The 18,115-nt window shown below is 37.5% G+C and overlaps 1 protein-coding gene across 2 annotated transcripts in view; it reads left to right on the top strand.

Moving 5' to 3' along the window:
- The window catches only part of MMP16 (matrix metallopeptidase 16), a 305,079-nt gene that overhangs the window by 194,123 nt on the left and 92,841 nt on the right, over window positions 1-18,115 (top strand). For both annotated transcript variants that reach the window (XM_072803989.1, XM_072803988.1), the window contains exons 5-6: window positions 11,584-11,745; window positions 13,690-13,901. In XM_072803989.1, coding sequence (XP_072660090.1) covers window positions 11,584-11,745; window positions 13,690-13,901 — 374 coding nt within the window. The remainder of the gene's footprint in view (window positions 1-11,583; window positions 11,746-13,689; window positions 13,902-18,115) is intronic.

An 18,115-nucleotide genomic window follows, 5' to 3' on the forward strand; every position in this document is an offset into this window, starting at 1 on the left:
CAGAGAGGTTAGTAATTTATTGAATTTTATACACACAGTAGCTGAGTTAGAATTTTCAATCTGGTTTATCTTAAAGGTTGTATGTAGAGTAAAACTAACTTCAGAATCACATACAATAATGTGCAAATGCACTCACTTTTCTTGGGAGAATTTGCATAGTTAACTCAGATTCTCTGAGGAGCTTGTGAGCCCAGAAGAACTCAGAATCACTGAACTAAACTCTCAGTTTCTTAATTAAGAACAAAGGATTTGGGTAATTTATCTTTAGAGACCCTGGTACTTCATATTGTCTGGCACGCAGTAGAAAAAAAAATCAATTACATGTTAGGATGAATTGTTTATCGATAGTTCAGTAATTCTATCAATAGTTCCTTACACACGGGAGATAATTAGTAATTTTTTAAAGACTATATGTCACATAGTGGCTGCTGGTCTGGAGATTGTAGCACATAATACCAGGATGGCTATACCGGGCGTACTTAGAATGATGACCGGGTAAACAGTACTTAGAGTTTGCATACAGTAAAAGGGCATATAATTCAAATCAGCTACTGAAAAGTGGCATTGCAATTTATTATATGATTACTTTTGTTTAAATAGTCACTAAAATTGATCTCTTTTGCACTATTACAGAGAGGGGAAATGGGCCTCCAGAATCATTCTGACCTTCAAATTGAGCCGCCCAGGGGAAAAGTATAGCACAGATAAACCACACATGAATAAATTACATAGGACAAAAAAAAAAAAAATTACATAGGACATAACTGAAAACGTTCTTAGATTCCTAACCAGGCCCAACAGGAGAAGGGGAAAAAAAATTCTTGTTAATATGGTGCAATTAGCTATATCCAATCTTGTGTTTTGTTTTTTACCAAGGCTCTTCTGAATTTAATAAAGAAGCGTCTAATTCACTCAACACCAGACTTCATATCCAAATTATAGCCTGAAGGAATAAAACACGTACTTTCACTTTGATTATTCAAATATCTTCCTAGGGTGTCCACTTTACCTGGCTTAGCACAGACCTGAATTGTTTTAATTCTATCGATTTATTCTAAAGTGCTTATTAAATTAGAAATTGTAAATGTTTGGTGGTAGTTTGTCTTTGAAATTGCCTTTATACTGATTTTTGGAAGATCTATTAGCTGGCCATTTGTTTCCCTTATATTTAAGTGCCTGGTGTTTACCTCTGCCTTCGGAGCATACACTAGTGGCATGCTTAAGCCTAACCACCTGCCTACAGCAACTCTGTAACATTCCCAGCAAACCCTCTGGAATTGCTGAAGAAATGTTTTGAAATAAAATTTCAAAAATAAAAGTCCAAATATATATATATATTTTTTTTACTTCAAGGCTTTTAGACTTAACTAAAAATTAGATTGAAAGTGACTGAAACTCTTTGAGCAGCCAGGGTTGTACTGGGACCATACATTTTTATTTTATTTTAGGAAAAACATTTTAAAATATTAAGTTTAGCATGACTTCAGTGGAGAAAAGCAGTAGTAACTGTGGCTTCAGACTCCTGGAAAGGGGTCTTACACAGCAGCTGCCCTCTGATGCACAAGTCTACAGCCCTGAGGAGAGGTTTAGAGCGGAGGAAGAGAGAAATCCATGCCCTCAGCACACTCAGTTTTGGTTTGTGGGCCAAGACTGGGGGGTTGGAGGGTTCACATCAATTCCTGCCACTTACTGGGTAACTCTGGCCATCACACAGTCTGTGGAAGTCTTCATTTCCTAATCTGTAGAACGGTGATAATAAGAAAACTTAGCTACGATGGTGAGACATAGGGAAGGTCATGCATGGAAAGTCCGTCTGCTATTTCTCGCTGCTGCTTTTAGAACAGTCTAAGAAAGGCGTTTGGTTTCCTTTAGTTCTTTTAGGGGGTGTCGTTGATAGCACTGTAAATTAGATGACAGTGACATCTAAGTAAATTAGATTTGTCATTAAATAAAAGTCAACAAAATTGGTCTGACACACGTCTAAGTGCCATTTGTAACTGTAACTGCGTGGCATCAGATTTGCCCATAAATGATGTGTGACTAATACATGACTGCAATACTGAGCTTTTCTCCTAAGCTCTCCTAGTGCCACCACGTCTGACTCGATGGGGGGAAAGCAGCTAGAAGAGGAACCAGGGGATCATTCGGAAGCGTGAGGCCCTTGGGGAGCAGCCACATCCAGGCCGAGTGTTGCAGACAGGAGAGGTGGGCAGGGGGAAGGCGACAGAAGGGCACCGAGCCTTTGAGGAGCTGGAGACTTGACCGAAGAACAAAAGTGGCAGAAAGAGATGTGAGGAAATCCGCCCCAGATCGGCTTCTGTCAGCTTCCGTCTTGCAGCTGTGATCTCACTCCTGTCTGGAGCTGGGCAGCCAGGATGTGTGTAGACGACAGCCCAACTCTCTCAGCACGGGCTGCCTGGCTGAGCAAGTCCCGCAGCCTCCGAAAGCATTATTGGAAAAGGAAGCCAGGATAGGTCCTCAAGTTTCAATGACAAGTTCGGTGTGACGTAATTCTGGTTCGTAATAGATGCTCAACAAATACTGTTTCTTTCTTGTTCTTTTTTTTCCTACCCTATCAGAGTTTTCTGGTTGCCTGGCAGGGAGCACCAGCCACCCAGGGAGTGGGCCTCTCTTCAGTGATGCGCAAAGAAGGTAGTAGGATAGGTGCCACTGAGGTCTCAGGCTTTACACATTTGAAAGAACATCCGAGGCAGGGAAGTCGCTGATATTTCCATCCCTGGAAATTTTCAGTCACAGACTTTCTCTCAGACTTAGGGTTACTGCCAAAACCTTTTGGTTTCTGTAGAGAGATAGCTGGGCTGGACGATATTTAACACCCACGTTCATCGCAGGATGATCCTAGAAGTACTCAAATGCTACAGAGTGGCTTCCTTTTCTACTCAGATCCTTTTTTTCTTTCCAGTTTGTCTTCCCTATCTCCTAATCCTAATCAAATGGAGAAGAGGCAGTGGGCTAAACCATCCTGTATTATCTATTACCTATTGCCGCAGCAGCAATCACCCCAACAACAAATGTTTATTATCTCGCACAGTTCTGAGGGTCAGGAATCTGGGAGCAGCTTAGCTGGGTTGATTTGGGTCCATGATAGGTCATAAATGTGCCGTGAGATGATTGGGTGGGGCTGTAGCTGCCTGAACGGACCAGAGAATCTCCTTCCCACCTCACAGGATGCCTCAGTTCTTCTCCATAGGGCCTTCTATACAACATGGCAACTGGCTTTTCCAGAGTGAGTAATCAGACAATGAGGGAGAGAGAGAGAACACCAAGGTGGGAATCATGAGGTCTTTTATGACCTGTCATTAGAAGTCAAATACCATCGCTTCTACCGTATTCTGCTACTGCAAGCTGATAGGGAATGGGAATAAATACCAGGAGGTGGGTATTATGGGGATTTCTTAGAGGCTGACCACACAGATCCCTTTTGCTTCTCAACTGGCACAACATGCGGTATGGAAAGTCTGGGAGGACTGAGGTTCAAGATGGTCCATCTCATCTATTTATCAGGCCCTGGGGAAATTTATACTAATCAAAAGTTGTTGGTTTTTTTATTTTTTAATATTTTATTTATTCATGAGAGGCACAGAGAGAGGCAAAGACATAGGCAGAGGAGCCTGATGTGGGACTTGATCCCAGGACCCGTGGGATCACGACCCAAGCCAAAGCCAGATGTTCAACCTCTGAGCCACCCAGGCACCCCAGAACCCTAATCAAAGATTTCATGATGATTTCTGAGTGTGATTTCTACACATGGATTTAAATATTTCGGGTTTAAATGTTTAAATATTGAAAATTATGAGTCTGCTTAAATCTGTTGTGTCAGTCATTTAACTTACAAGTAAATCTTAAGAGCTTCTGTGCATCAGAAGCTGTCAGGGCAATTTGGTATGTGTTATGACCCAGTTATGTTTATAAAGTTATGCAAGGATACACAGAGACAGAGGAATCAAATTTACCTGGGGAGTTGGAAAAGGCTTCACAGAGGAGGTCATTTTGAGGTTCGTTTTAAAGGATTAATGAGATTTTGCAAGACTCACTAAGAGGCAAACAAGAGGATAAAAGGCAAAAAAATGCTGGGTTTCACAAGCCAGCATATAGAACAATACCATGTTTATAAGGCTGTAAGTCCGTTAAACATACGTACTTGAGAAAAAATATCAAAATAAAAAAAAAAAAAAAAAAAAAAAAAAAATATCAAAATACAGGCAAGGTAATGAGAGATGAAGAACCTCAGGTCAGTGATTACCCACAGAGAGAGCGGGACAGCCAAAGGTATTAGATGAGAGAGAAAAACCAGAGAGAGACCCAATGGTGCTGGTCATATTCGAGTATTTGCTCGGGTCGGGAGGATTATAAATGTTGGAAATATCCATAACAGCTTTTTATGTGTGAAATATTGCGTAGTCATTTTTAACATTCAGGATATGTTGTCAGCAGAGGGAATAGCATATGAAAATGCATGGAGGGATGAAACAGCTTGGAATAAAATATAAAGACATAATTATGACAAGGAAATTATAAATAATGCATTATCTTTCATAATATACAGTTCAGTGTTCTGAAATTGTATTGGAGTATACAAAGGAAAGAAGATTAGAGATACAATTGAAAGCAACAAACTCAAAACTCACAGTCTTACAAAAGGAGCAAGTACTATTTCTGTGCTGAGAATCAGGAGGCTGATTTATCCTTTGTTGCCGGCACGGTGATAAGATCAAGGCATATTACAATTAAGAATCTCAAATAATGTGAATTAATGATAAGTTACAGAAGCAGTTATTATTTTCATCATTAGGAAAGAGGTCTGGTGCATTTTAATTGTCTAAACCTCATCATACGCCAACAACTTTTGTTCCTAGTGGAATTCAAATCACAGGGTGGTACTTTATTTAACAACTTACCCTTTTAAACTATTGTGAAGCTGCAAGTAAGGTTTAATTATATTATTGCCAATCATCTGAAGAACGGTAATTACTTGGAGCTCTTGGCCAGTATTTCTGATTAAAAGTGCTGTGGCGTACCGAACGGGTCATAGGTTCATATCCTGACCCTATTAATTTTCTTCTTATTCCTTAGACAAGGAATGACTCCACCCTTGGAAATGGTGCTTAGGAAAAATGTGATTGATCTGAAGAGCACAGATACAGGGGATGAGATCACTTCGGCTGTTGTCACTACTCTGTTTTCCTTCTTGCGTTTTGGTCGTTCTCTCATTAAGGAAAGAAAAAAGAAAGAAAGGAATTGTGGCTGAAAGACTACTGTCCTGTGACAGACTTGAAATGCTTTTAATAATCCGGTAAAGTTAGCAAGGTTGATGCATGACTAAACACACTTATCTGCCAGAGAGTGAGAGGATGAGTTCCTACATCCTTATTCAGGAACAAAGTTCAGGATACTTTATTCTGGGAAAGGGGACGTGATACACAAGGAGGAATGTTCTAAAGGTTGGATTTCTTCTCCTTTTGAAGAATGAAAACCAAACATCATCCCTGTGAGGCTACATTGGGACTTTCCGACTTAAGAAATTATTATATCTGTTTTGCCACAAGAAGGCCAAGGGTGTCTACAGGTGTTTTTTCTGAATCAGCGTGCTCTTGCTGAGCCGGGTTGTCACGGTCGGTATTCCTGGTAAACCTAAGTGCTAACGCCTTCTCTTCTTGGTTCAGCTGCCTTGGTTTTTGTTGGTCTTTTGGCTGCTTGCTAGATCTTGGTTTTGTCATTAGGCCTGCTGTTGGTGAAAATTTTCTTTCACTTTTTGCCCACGGATAGTCATTCCAGCCAAACTTTACCCATTTTTTCTGGGTGTGGGCATGCCAGAAGCCAACCTGTCCTTCTACTACTTTAGGTGGCAATGGCAGTTACGAAATCTCATCAATACCAGGTCTGTATCTTAACTGTGGTGTCTCTGATTTGAACTCACACAGGTGTTTACTTCAGCTTGGTGTTAGATGGGTGGTATCTAAAAACGCCTGCAGCTCCTTTCCTTCCCCACCCTTTCTCACTTGAGATTGCCCTCTGGCACACAGCCCTTGGAAGTCTCTTGTTACACATACTTGCAGCCAATCTCATCATTCCTGCATCTCTTCATAAATAATTTCTTCTTTCCTTCTGTTTTTTTAGCTCTGCCTGTGACTAGAACATGGGGACTAGATGGTACTCAATGGCCATGTTTCATTGTGTGTTATTTTTTTTTTAAGATTTTATTTATTCATGAGAGACACAGAGAGGCAGAGACATAGGCAGAGGGAGAAGCAGGACTCGATCCCAGGATCCCAGAATCATGACCTAAGCCGAAGGCAGACGCTCAACCACTAGCCACCCACACGTCCCCATGTTTCATTGGTTTTCACTCAAAGTGGCATCCTTAAAAAATGTTTTCCTGTTTTTACTAAGTCCACTTCTGTGTCTTGACTTTCCACTGTTGGACTTTCTTACCATCCCCTCGCACTCCTTACTCCCTCCAATTACTTTAATTCCTCCTCCATAATAGTTAATAAAATCAAGCCCGTTCTGCATTCCCAAGCAATTTCCTCTAGACCACATCCTCTTTTCATTAGCTGTGAGCACAAGTATTTGCTGACATTTATTCAGCAATGAGTGGCCGACCGTGTTGAGTACTTTAGTTCCGTTTTCTGAACCATAGAATAGTGGCCCCCTTAGTCTTCTCCTATCTCATTCTCTTTCCATTCTTATTCCTGGCATCATGGTCAGAAAACAGACTTTGGGAGGAAATAGAGGTAGGTAAATGGGTATAAAATTTCAATCATAAGGTGAATAAGGTCTGAGGACCTAACATATAACATGGTGATTATAGTTGATAACATCCTTGGATGATTGAAGTTTGATAAGAGAGATGAAATTAAATGTTTCCACCTGAAAAGAAAAAAAAAAAAAGAAAGAAAGCTAAATATGTGAGGTGATATACATGTTAATTAACTCAATGGGGAGGAATCCTTTCAAAATGTGTGCATATATTAGATCACCATGGTGTATTCTTTAAATATCCTACAATTTTATTTTTCACTTATACTTCAATAAAGCTAGGGAAAATAAAGAAAAAAGTTCTGCGCTGCACTGAGGTAGAAATAGCATTCTATTCTTTACTACTCAGATTCAAATTAGTCCTCCAGGCCCTGGAAACTGATCCATTCATCCAACTTATTTCAAGATTTGTCATCTACTGTGTGCCAGGCAATGCCTTTGAACTGGGGACACCAGATAAATGATGCACAATTGCAGCCTTTAAAGAATCCAAAATATATTGGGAAGATTTACCAAAGGATGATGACAATACAATGCAATTGCTATGATGGGGGGATGCACGAGGGCCCATGGGAGTCTAAGGAAGAGAGCCTGCGGGGACAGCACCCCTCGGGAAATGTCTTCATAGAGAAGGTGACATCTGAGCAGTCACATCAGGTCTGCCTGATGTGCTTCCAACATGGGGGCGGGGGCAGATGAGGGGATTCCAGAAAGAAGACAGTCCAGCGATCTTAAGGACAGAACAAGCACATTTTTCTGTAACCGGAAAGAGGAAAATAAAGGGCGGAGGAGATAATGTTGGAAAGGAAGGACAAGGACTTATGTATGAAGGGTCTTGGTTATCTTGATGAGGAATGTGAAATTATCATCGTGTAGGTGGTAGAAAAACAACAAAAATTGAACCAAAGACAATTACAGGAAGTTGTCCTTGTAACCACTGTACGTTTTCTCCTCTGTATCCCCTCTAATTTCACTCCCTGTCTTCTCTCGTCATGTTCTTAAATTCCTTTAAACATAGTCAAGTAGTAATAACCTCTTGTATTTGATATATTGGAATCTGCGGCCTAATTTGATTAGGACCCTGACTTCCATTCCTATTTATCACCATAGGAAGCACAGAAGATGCCCTCACCCCTTGGACTCTAATCCCCATAGGACGTCTGCATTGCTGTCCCTCCCTCCATTCCTTTCCCTTCTCTACCTTCTGACACTGTTTACTTTAGAGAAGTTTCAAGTCAGTCATGAGCAAAATCCCCTTCATAATCAATTTATTTTGAATATATTCCCTTTAGGCTCCTTTCTGTAGCTGACACTGATCTCTCCATTGATTATACATTTCCTTTCCTTTACATTCGTTCTCTTTTCTCTTTGATATTCCTTCTACGTCAGGGCTGGAGTCACAATATATGCACAGCCTTATATCCTTGTAACGCTACTTCAGGATAATTCTCCTTTCCTCCTCCATAAACACTTCAAGTTTCGACTTTGATTTCGTCAAACTGTCCCATCCTCTGTCCCTCGTTGCTAGAATCATCTACTAATTCTCGTTTTCCCTATTCTTTGATGATTTTGCCTCCAGGTTCAATCCTACTCTGTTCAACACTACCCTTGTTTTAATTCTCGGTGATCTCAGTGTTGATGTAGATAATTTTGCCAGTGTTCTGGGCTCTTAGGTCTTGAATCTCCTCTCCTCTCCAATTTCATATTCATCCTGACACAGAGACTCACTTCCATAGTATACATACTCTTGACATTGCTCTTACAAATCTCATTGCTCTTAAAATCTACTAGGACTATCACTGAATATTTTTCTAGCTCACTCCTGCTAAATCATGACTAAAAACACAAAACAAACAAAAACAAAAAAACCTTTGATCACCCCAGAATTTAAGAGTTGACCTTAGATTGATCTTATCACCTTGTCACAGACCTCATCCCATGCTATTCCTTCCTTCCTTACATGGCACAAATAACATGGCAGAGTCAAAAAATCACTCTCTTATGTATATCCACAGCTCCTTCATCTTTTCCTCTGCTTTTCATAGTTACCTAGAGATACCAAAAGTCTGGTGAAATCAATACTGCCACTTTGGTATCTGCATACACACAGACAAATAAGGCTGAAGAAGGAAGACATCCCGCATAATGAAGCCAATATCACTTTAAATTCATGATCCTGAATGCTGCCTGACAACTACTCCATGTTTCCCTCATCCACTCTTTACAACTGACCTATTCAGACATTTCATACGTTCTTCTTTTTCTTTTCTATTATTGTCTCAGTTGATGAGTCTTCCTGATTCATTAAGCAAATTAAAACATTCAGAATTTGACACTCAAGAAAGGAACTCCTGGTTATGCCTCCTACCTCTCACCCCCACCAACACAAAAAGCAACAAAAATTCATTCCTCCTATGGTTTTCGCCATCTCAGTGGATGGCAACTTCATTCTTTTCGGTGTAGGGCCAGAAAACGTGGTGTTGTCTTTGATGTTTTTCTTTGCTCATGCCTTGCATCTTGTCCTTTAAGAAACCCTATGATTCTCCTTTCAAAATATATCAAGAATTTTACTGCTCTGACTACCTCCTTTACTTCTACTGTGGTCCTGAATTATTGCACTAACTTCAGAGACTGAATCATGCTGCTTCCCTTGTCCACTGTACTTGATTCTCAAGAGCAATCACCAGAGTGATCCCGTTAAAATGTAAGTCAGATTATGTCCCTCCTCTACTCAAAAACACGATTATCCCCACCCCAGTCAGACTAGAAGCCCAAACCATTAGTATTATTTAAAATTCCATACATGTTTTAGGTTCCATTTCCTCTCTGATTTCATTTTGTCTCTGCCTTACTATTTATCCTTACCATTTATCACTATGTAGCATTCTGTATATTTTACTTTTCTATCTTGATTCTTTCCAGTCAGTACCCATTAAAATGTAAATGTTACAAGAGCAGGGATTTTTTTGTATGTTTTGCTCACTACTATATCAAAGCCTAGATCAATGCCTGACTCATAGTAGGCATGCAGTAAAAGTAGTGGAATGAATGGATGATTTAATGAATGAAATTGTTTTCACATGGCTACATTATCTAAGCTGTTGTGCATGCTAATACTTTTATAGCTGTGTGATTTACTGTAATTCAAAGGATGATTTCTAATCAGACTGAGAGAAGTTTGGATTTTATCTGCAACTTGCTACATGAATTTGCAAATTGTATTTAATGTCTCAAAGTCTTTGTTTTCTCGTTTTAAAAATGGACATAATAATAGTGACTGACTCAAAGGATAATTGTGAGAATTAAATGAGAAAATGCAGGTAAAATGTTCAAAATGTCCAAGTTAGCAAACTTTTAATAAATCTAGTTAATATTTTTAATTAAACCTCATACGTATTATATGATTTTTCTTTTTGTGTCTTAATTTGCACATTTAAATAAGAGGAGAAGATAAGCTTTCTGAGATTGGAAATGTTAACCTCTATTCTTTTTAAACCCTTTCAATTTGTTTCACAACAGTATTTAATCAGTTATTCTTTGAGAGTCGGGTAGGCCCCTGAAGTGTTTTAAATGACTCGTTTTTGATATGCTAAGGTCATATGATGAATCAGCCTCGTGGTTTCATCCATTTTTCTATGAAGGACTACTCCAGAGTAGGAAAAAAATATTTGTTATGTACTCGGCTTTTGTGTTTAAAAAAAAAAAAAGGGGGAAGAAAGAAAAAAAGCCCTCAGAAGGGAATTATCACAGTGCATTATAAAAATGTTTTTAGAGAGTTTTCCTGAAAATGACACTCAGGAAGTTCACTGAAATCATTTGCAATCCATCTATGCAAAACTTTATATTTTATGTTCAATCATTTTAAACTTTCCACTGAGGAACATAACCCTTAGGAGTATAATAGTCCCAACTGTTTGATGCTCACATAGTTCAACTTAATTTTTAGAAATAACAAATATACATGTAGGACTGGCTCTTTTGCTCATGAGTTTAATTATGATGATCCAGAAGGGACAATATGTAGAGACCATCAGCAGGGGAGTGACTGCATAAAGTATCTCGGAGAATCTGCACTGAATAGATTTCACTGTGCAAGTTTACCACAGGTGGGAGAGATTTTTTTTTCCATGAGAAACAGCCACTCTAAATAAATATATCTTGTTCAGATTGCTCAGAATTTGTATTCACAAAGCTAGAACTAGAATCCTAGTTTTTGTGACTTCTAGCCTGTGACTTACATTTTATACTTCTGTATTCCTATATTTCTAGGCTAGTATAAAGAAAAGCCTTCATCTAGGACTTAAAATAACCTTGAGTTCCAATCACAGCTCTGTAAATTTAAAGATTTGCTGTTCTTGACAAAACCTGTCACCTCTGTGCCTTAATTTACTCACCTATGTAAAAGTAGGAATTGGATCTACATTTTTTTCCTGACTTACTGTTAGCATTATGTTCAATGTAAAAATTATAAAAGTATATTACATGCTTTCTAGTTGGAAGGATATTTCAACATCAGTAGTAGCAGTTTCTGATGCTGCTAATCTTTCTTCAAATTTTATTATTTGTTCCTTCCATTCAGTATCTAAATTTCTGTGACTACATTATCATCACCTCCCACCTCCCCAACCTTTTCAAAAATAGTGTGTTGGATTTTGCCAGTAGAAAATTCAATGATAAAATCATACTGATAGTTGAAATAAGGAGTTCCTCCTATTTTTCTTGGGTGAAATTTTGAAACACCAAAGTTCCAATTCTGTACTTGGATATTAGTTACAATAGCATCTTTTCTTCTCATTTTCACAGGAAATGACTTATTTCTTGTAGCAGTTCATGAACTGGGACATGCTCTGGGATTGGAGCATTCCAATGATCCCACTGCTATCATGGCCCCATTTTACCAGTACATGGAAACTGACAACTTCAAACTACCTAATGATGATTTGCAAGGCATCCAGAAGATTTATGGTAGGTTACCACTGTTTCTGTTTGGTTAACACCACAATAAAGTTCGGAATTCTTGCTGCATTTCCTCTTTGAGATGGTTGCTCTAAGTATATAAGAGAGATAAATACCAAAATAAGAAAAAAAAAAGTCTGGCCTATTGGCAGAAGTCTTATATCAATCAAGTTTTGTTGGCAACCATCCAGATATCTTAATATACATATTATAGTAAATCTATACACTAATCTTTCTTATTGAATTTAATTGCAACCTGCAGTTACACCAAAGATCTTATAAACTTTAGTATTTAAAATTCAGGTTAAAAATGTAATAAATGATTACAACCAATAAAAACAGTGAGAAATACAAGGTTTTCTATAAGATACTGAGATTTTGGTAAAAACTGAGAGATTGACACTCAGTTTATGATACTTGATGTAAGATATGTACTAGATAAATCACTTTTGAGGTTGCAGAAAATACTCTTGTGTAATGGATATAATAAAATGGGCTCAAAAGCATGTAATCATTGACTAAGAGTCAAAGTTAACAAGTGGCAATGTATACTTACACATAATTCAAAAGAAATTTCTAATATACCGAGATCATTTTTATTTATGGGGTTCAATCAGTGAATACAAATTAAGACAAAAGGAAGAAAGACTATTCCACATATTTACTATAATCGTAACTCCCTCAACAGAACCATTGACCTTTATAAAGACATTTATTTCACACATAATTGTTAAGAACTTGACATTTATAATTTACATATAGAGAGTATGCTTTACTAAATTACTGAAGTGATGCTTTCATTTTACAATACAAAGGCAAATGTGTGTTATCTGTATGTTAATATCCAGTATCCCGAAGATGTCATTTGCATTTTTAAATAGCATAGTTTAAGTTCACTAATTTATTTGCATTCATTAGTTTTTCAATTTCAATATCTCAGTGGTAACCATTCTCTCAGGGTTAAAATACGATTTGGGAAAAAAAGAAAGTCTACTTTTGTGCTGCTCTTTATTTGGGGGATACTGAGAAAAGGGAAACGTCTCAGACTCGAAACTAAGTAGCCCATGAGTTGAGAGCGCAATCCTATGCCTAATTTGTACCATCAGAAATTCCTCCTAAGTGGTTAACTGAAGGAAGGCTCTTTCTCATGACCTCATGAATTAGTAGTCTAGACTGAGGTCTGCAAAAGAATATTCTTTCCATATCTAAATATTAAGTGCGAACAGCACTGTATTTCTTTTTAAAAACATAAATCCCTTGACGAATGATGCTTTACATCTGTACCAAATTATATGTGTAAACTTTGGCTTAATTTAGAAACCTCTTTTTAGAAATACCTCTTCACATTAATATTTTACTAGTGGTGTTTTAATCAATAGGTGTTTTAGATTCAGTATTCAAATGAAACACTCATCTGGCAATTTGTCAAAACATGTCATTAGAAGAAAATAATGAAAGTCAGGAAAAGGTTATAAATACAGTTGGAGACAGAGGGTGGAATAAACTTTGATTCCTTAATGTTTATCTTTTAGAAATATTTGCATAGAATCATTGTCAGTCAAAATCTAGGATTAACTTTGGTGGAGCTTACATGCATGGTTCCAGTATTCATCTTCATTTATGTATTATTTATACACCACCTACTTCCAAAAAAGATTTCAAAGCAGTTTTTCCAATAAGGACTCTGGCAAAGCTACGAAAAATATCATTAAAAATTAACAAAGAAAGTTCAGTGACTGGGATTCAGAACTTAGCAAGATAAGGACTTTCTGATAGACTTGGCAGTAGTTTGTTGGGTATAATGGTTTGTTTTTTCAGAAAACATACAGTCTTCAAGACTTCTTAGCTTACTCAGTCTGTGCCCTCCCCTCAGGAGTGATTGTCCTCTGCAGCATATTATGCAGCACTATTCCAGTTTGAAGTCAGCCAAGTGCTTTCCTCGTATTTTCAAAGGTCCACCTGACAAGATCCCTCCACCGACAAGACCTCTACCGACAGTGCCCCCACACCGCTCCATTCCTCCAGCTGACCCACGGAAGAATGACAGGCCCAAACCCCCTCGGCCTCCCACGGGCAGACCTTCCTATCCTGGAGCCAAACCCAACATCTGCGATGGGAACTTTAACACTTTAGCTATTCTTCGCCGTGAGATGTTTGTTTTCAAGGTAGGAGGCTGTGATTTTTTTTTTCTTTTTTTTTTTTTTTTAACGGTAGACCAAGTGTCTACAGTGTCGCTTTAAAAAACAAGTTCTCATTCATTCTAACACTACCTTCCCAGACCTCTCACAGTTAGAAGTTTCAAAAAAGCATCTTAAAAAATAAACGCACAAATGGGCTTAAATGTCTAGCAGAAGATTGCTGTAATATTCTATTTGAGGAATGTATTTATGTCAGCAGAAGCTAAAATGCCTAGAAATGTGAGGGTAAGAAAATGCTGCATGTTACGAACAGATAAAAAAGCATAATTGAAGTCATGAATAGGAACTAATAGGGATGATTTGCTTGGGAGCTTAGCCACTTGCAGACGCGCTAGAGCTATTCTATCTTTGATTTGCACGTCTTTATGAGATCCCTATGATTTCACTTGACAATTAAAGCATTGTTTTTAGGAGTAGTAGTGATCATTCTGTTTGAGGTCTACTGGTAGAAATTTGAGTCAAAGCTCCTCCATGAGACCATCATTTTGATTTTACGAGTATATGTCATCATTGTTTTCTTCAGTCAGGTATTTTTATGTACCTGATTTATTTTTTTAAATTTTTAAAAAATATTTTATTTATTGATTCACGAGAGACAGACAGAGAGGCAGAGACACAGGCAGAGGGAGAAGTAGGCTCCATGCAGGGACCCCAAGGGACTCGATCCCGGGACTCCAGGATCACGCCCTCAGCCAAAGGCAGATGTTCAACCACTGAGCCACCCAGACATCCCTATATACCTGATTGATATTAATTTTTAAAAAGGTTGCAAGTAAGACTAATATGTCTAAGTTCTCAGACAACACTGACAGGCAGTGTATTAAAATAAGTTACATAATGGACTTACTAAGTATGTTTAATATAATACTGGAAAATTAATATAGTACAATACTGAAAAATATTTTCTCCCTCAGTATTGTAAACTGATCTGAGAAATTGATGAAAAAATTGTATCTTTTATGTCGGCATTAGCATATTAAAATAACCACATTTTACCAATACCGTCCATTTAAAAATAAAATAATGTGCACTCTTTTTGAGTAGACATGAATCAATAAATAATGAAATATTGTCCTACTTACACAGAATTTCCTATCTACCAGAGGCTACACTTTAAAAATATAGATTTCGTATAATTTTTAATAGACAAAGTACTCTATTTCCTTTATTGGAAAATAAGATTTGGATTTGATATAATATGCACAAGAGCATCATACTTTCCAGGAAAAATCGATGCTTTTGTTCAAACACATGAATAGATTTTTGAATTCTATAAATGCTATGCAATGCTTAATTAGATATCTCCCATTCAATTTAAGTAGATTAATAAATTTAGATTCAAGGAGTAAAAAATAAAGCTTTCTCTCTCTCTGTCTCTCTATCTCTCTCTGTATATATAGCCACTCATTGTGCTCAGCCCAAAGCAACTAGTTGAAATGAAAACAAAATGCCATCATTTGTTTCCTCTACAAGACACCAAATGACATCTGAAGGATTTTGTTTTCTCTGTTTTGGCCAAATTGCAACATCCCAGCTTTATACCTTGGTATCACAGTCATATCAACAAAGTTTTTAACTTATCCGAGAATATGATGTGAAATTGACTCTGGGTACAATCTTTCCATCCTTCCTATCTGGGTAATTACTTGGCCAATCTCAGAAAAGATTGGTATCTTCATATTTAATGATCATTTTCACCAGCCTTTCTCGCTCTGCACACTGGGCATGTTCTTGATTGACCAAGTGAAGTCTTGTGATCATTGGTTCCTGGACTCAGGAATGGATAAAAAGCAAATAGACCAACTCTCAAGTAGAATAATACAGTAGCCACTATTATTAATGTCAAAATAAGTGTATGAAGAATATGAGTAAGGCCTGCTTCTCTAACCTCTCATGTTATCTTGGATTCCTTTATCAAAACTATAGGACAGAGTTCCTAAACTCTGTCTGAATTTAATTTCTTTTTTTCACTGGTCCCTGCCCTCTTTCTAAGAACAATTACTATTGGGGATATCTTCTGATAGGCATTACATTCTTTTAATCTCCATTTACTTGATGGATTTTTGTATCACTTGACTTGATAATTTTCCTACTCATCTCCTCTTTCTTACAGTGCCCAGGCTTGCTTCCTAGGCACCAGGTATGTATGCATAGGAGGTAGCACTCCTGTCTCTATGGAGCTCGTATTCCAGGCGTGAAGACAGGCACGAACTTAAGTACTTTCAAGATGTAGGGGTAAAAGGTACAACAGGGACATGAAAACAAAGTGCCGAAGTCTAGTTGAGTATATCAAGAAAACCTGACTGAGAAAAAGCTTATCCTGAATTTTGAAAGAAAAATTTCTTAGGCACATTAAAGAAATTGGTTATTCGGTGTCTAAAACAGTTGATGTATTGAGGGAGAGAAGCTAGACGTGTTAACTCTAGTGCAAAATGACAAATGATATAAATCAGAAATAAACAAGATTTGATCAAAGCCAAGAAAGCATGATTGAGTGATACTTGCTCTTAATTATTAGCTACCATGGACTGGGTTACTAATACGTCCCTGAATAGATGTAGGCACTTTACAGCCATAACCTCTAAGCCTTACAATAACACTGCAAGATGCATAGAATTCTCTGTTTTACAAATGAGAAAACTGAGAATTAGAAAAGTGAAGTAGTTAGTCTGAGTTACAAGGTTTTAAGCAGTAGTCAGGAGTTGAACGCAGGTCTACTTGATTCTAAAATCTGTATTTTCCCCACTAAGCTTTCCTACCTGAAAGAGTAAGGGAAAGTTTAAAAGAAAGGTGGTAGGCTTTAAGCTATATCTTTAAATAGTAAATATTCAAGGAATATTTATTGAGCTCCTACCATGAGAGGCTGTTTTAGGCACCGACCATGCAGTAGTAACCAAAGCAACTAGACTCTGGCTTCTTGGAGCTTACATTCTAGCTTTCAAAGTGCTTCACACAGAAGCACGCCATGGGCCCCTGAATGAGGTGGGAAAGCATCTTACAAATTCTTTATTAATAACTGGTGGTCCCCTAAGTCTTCCCTCTATACCTAAATAGGCTAGTCTAACTTTACCTCAAATTAATGTCATCTCCCCATATCCATTCTACTTGCCTGGAATTACTCTCTGCCAGCCTCTCTTGTGCATGCCTCCCTTTTTTCTTTTAATATACTCATCATTAGTTTCATAGTTTGCTCTTTATGAACTATTCTTTCAAGTATATTTTAGGATCACCCACTCTTCGATCTCACTTTTACTAATGTAACTTGATTCTCTACTTTTCTTCATTACAGATTCTCTATACAAATTAGGAACCTCTTTATCTCCTCAATCCTTCCCCATCTGACACTCGTTTCACTGTAGTTATTAATATCTGGGGCTTCATTGCAAGCTTCTGCTTATCTAAAACTTCCCTCCTTGATGTCTTCCACATGTCCCAACCTCTGACTATTCTTCAACCTCAAATCTCTTTCTAGTGATTTCTATATTTATCCCCTCCATTTGATTAGCACATTTTTAATTTCTATCTTCTCTATTTCTCATTGTAGTGCATCTCTCATTTGTAGACTTCTTCAAAGCGGGATTGGTTCATGCGGGCTTCATAGTGCTCAAGCTAATGAACAAGGATCTCAATATAAGAATTATTTAATGAAAATAGAGCTACTATCAGGTTTATGCAAAAACAATCAGCCAGTATAATGTTTCTGAAAATGTTTCATTCCACTAGTCTGTTATTCCTTGCCCAAAGATTTCTATGAGTATGATTTACTTAAAAATCTATATGTATGTTTTTACTTAAATTCTGAAAATCTAGATATAAATAAAAGGTTATATCATCAGATAATTTTGTTTTCTTATTAGAAAGGAACCTTTCTTTAGAATGGTAGTTTTAACATAAGTCTTGGAAGCAAGCTTCCTCTTCAGAGATTTGATTTACATTGAGCTTTCCAGGCATTCATTTATTTGAAGTGGAGTTCATCTGGGTATATTTCAATATGGAAATATAATAAACATTACATATATTTAATATACAGTACACACACACACACACACACACACACACATATATAAAATTCTGTCCTGCCCTATAGATAAAATTCTGAATCTATTCACATGAGAAAGTTAAGCTTTCCATGTAGCTTCATAATCTTTGGGAATGTTAACCACCTACAGCAAGGAAATGAA

Source organism: Canis lupus, chromosome 28 (assembly GCF_048164855.1).
Source record: "Canis lupus baileyi chromosome 28, mCanLup2.hap1, whole genome shotgun sequence".
Classification (NCBI taxonomy): domain Eukaryota; kingdom Metazoa; phylum Chordata; class Mammalia; order Carnivora; family Canidae; genus Canis; species Canis lupus.